Here is a 1540-nt window from a genome sequence, read left to right as displayed (position 1 = left end):
GCCCCCCCTTAAGCAGTTTTTAAAATTAGTCTCCAAGAATATACACATTCAAAAGTACCCATCTTTAAACATATACAGACTGAATTTAGCATGGTTTCATTCAGACTTGTTTCTGTGTTGCTCCCTTGTACCAGATCACCTGAATGAGAGACCTATCAGTCTTAGGTTTGCTCCATATCCTAAAAGTTACTGTGTCTATTGATTTTTGGCTTATAGACTGTTCTATACTCCTATTGCAGCAGACTAGCTCAGGTTAACAGAGTGCTCACACTTGTTAGAAAAGACTCACTGAGTCATTCTCACCAGTGTCTGGTTTGTCAGCCTATCCTGTTGGCATGGAGTCCAGTCTATGTTGCTAACTTTATTTGGAATTAGTCACAAGTTAAACTCCTTTGTACTAGGTGTGCAGAATAATTGAGAATTTGCATCTCAACTCTATCAACATTACAACTCACCTCTCTTCCCCAGTTTGGACCTGTGTATTCTCCACAATACCAGCCTTACTAGATTATATGCTCCATATCAGTTGATTGCCTGAAATGCTTACTTTCATTATTTGGTGATTAACTGCTTACAAAACAAACGTTATCTATCAAGCAATCGCTGATCTAGGCAGAGTGAAACTTAGCCTCCTCTGTCCCCAGTAATGGTTCATGCATATTTCATTATCACATTACTATGTTGCACTGCATTTGCATGAATTTTTTATTTTATTAAGTGAATTAGCAGATTAACTTTTTTTTTTTTTTTGTATTTTAGTAAGGGTCTACGGGTCTATAGGGTCTCACTACACAAATCAGACTCCAAGTAATTCTTCTGTCTTTAGCCTCCCAAGTGCTGGGATCACAGGCACACGCCACCATGCCCAGTCTCAATCACAGCTTTATATTGCTGAGCTATTTGGCCAGCCCTAGTTCTTATATTTCTATATAAAAGAAGAGTGTCTTTTGTATATATCATTTATTTATTTGGTACAGGACCTCGTTACATAACTTAGACTCAATGATCCTCCTGTCTCAGCCTCCTCAGTGCTGGGATTACAGGTATGCGCCACAACCCCCTGTTTTGGGTCTCCCAGGTTCCAGGGCTAGCACAGCATGTGGGGATGGAACCTGGATCCTTGTGCTTGCCAGGCTGGCGCGAAGACTGCTGAGCTATTTCCCCAGTCCAAGAATGTCTTTTAAGATTTTAATATTATAAACTTTGTCCCCTATCTAACAGAAATTCAGATCTTCCTATGAAACATTGCTGAACTATGATATACTTGCAGTAGAACATAATGACCTAGTGTTCATCAGACTGCACTGGAAAGATGTTGAGGTAAACTTGATGTTGAATGATGGAAAAGAGAAAAATGAAAAAAGAGAAAACTGTATAAGTTCTGAGAACAGCAATGAAGAAAAAGAATATGTGGATGCAAGACATGAGGATTGCTTGGCATATGTTCTACATACGTCCGGGACCACAGGGACACCAAAGATTGTTAGAGTCCCTCATTCATGTGTGTTACCAAATATTCTGCATTTTCGGTAAGTCCTAT

At 39.4% G+C, this 1540-nt stretch overlaps 1 protein-coding gene across 7 annotated transcripts in view; it reads left to right on the top strand.

The window, feature by feature from the left end:
* Aasdh (aminoadipate-semialdehyde dehydrogenase) overlaps positions 1 to 1540 on the top strand; it is a 41636-nt gene that overhangs the window by 11179 nt on the left and 28917 nt on the right. For 6 of the 7 annotated variants that reach the window (XM_023711132.1, XM_023711133.1, XM_023711131.1 and 3 more), the window contains one exon: positions 1222 to 1529. In XM_023711132.1, coding sequence (XP_023566900.1) covers positions 1222 to 1529 — 308 coding nt within the window. Of the gene's footprint in view, positions 1 to 1221; positions 1530 to 1540 lie in introns of those variants that run through there. The other variant, XM_023711135.1, reaches the window with a different exon arrangement.

This window comes from Octodon degus, unplaced genomic scaffold (genome assembly GCF_000260255.1).
Source record: "Octodon degus isolate 3935 unplaced genomic scaffold, OctDeg1.0 scaffold00019, whole genome shotgun sequence".
Taxonomy (NCBI): Eukaryota; Metazoa; Chordata; class Mammalia; order Rodentia; family Octodontidae; genus Octodon; species Octodon degus.
This window is presented reverse-complemented; position numbering and strand designations above follow the sequence as displayed.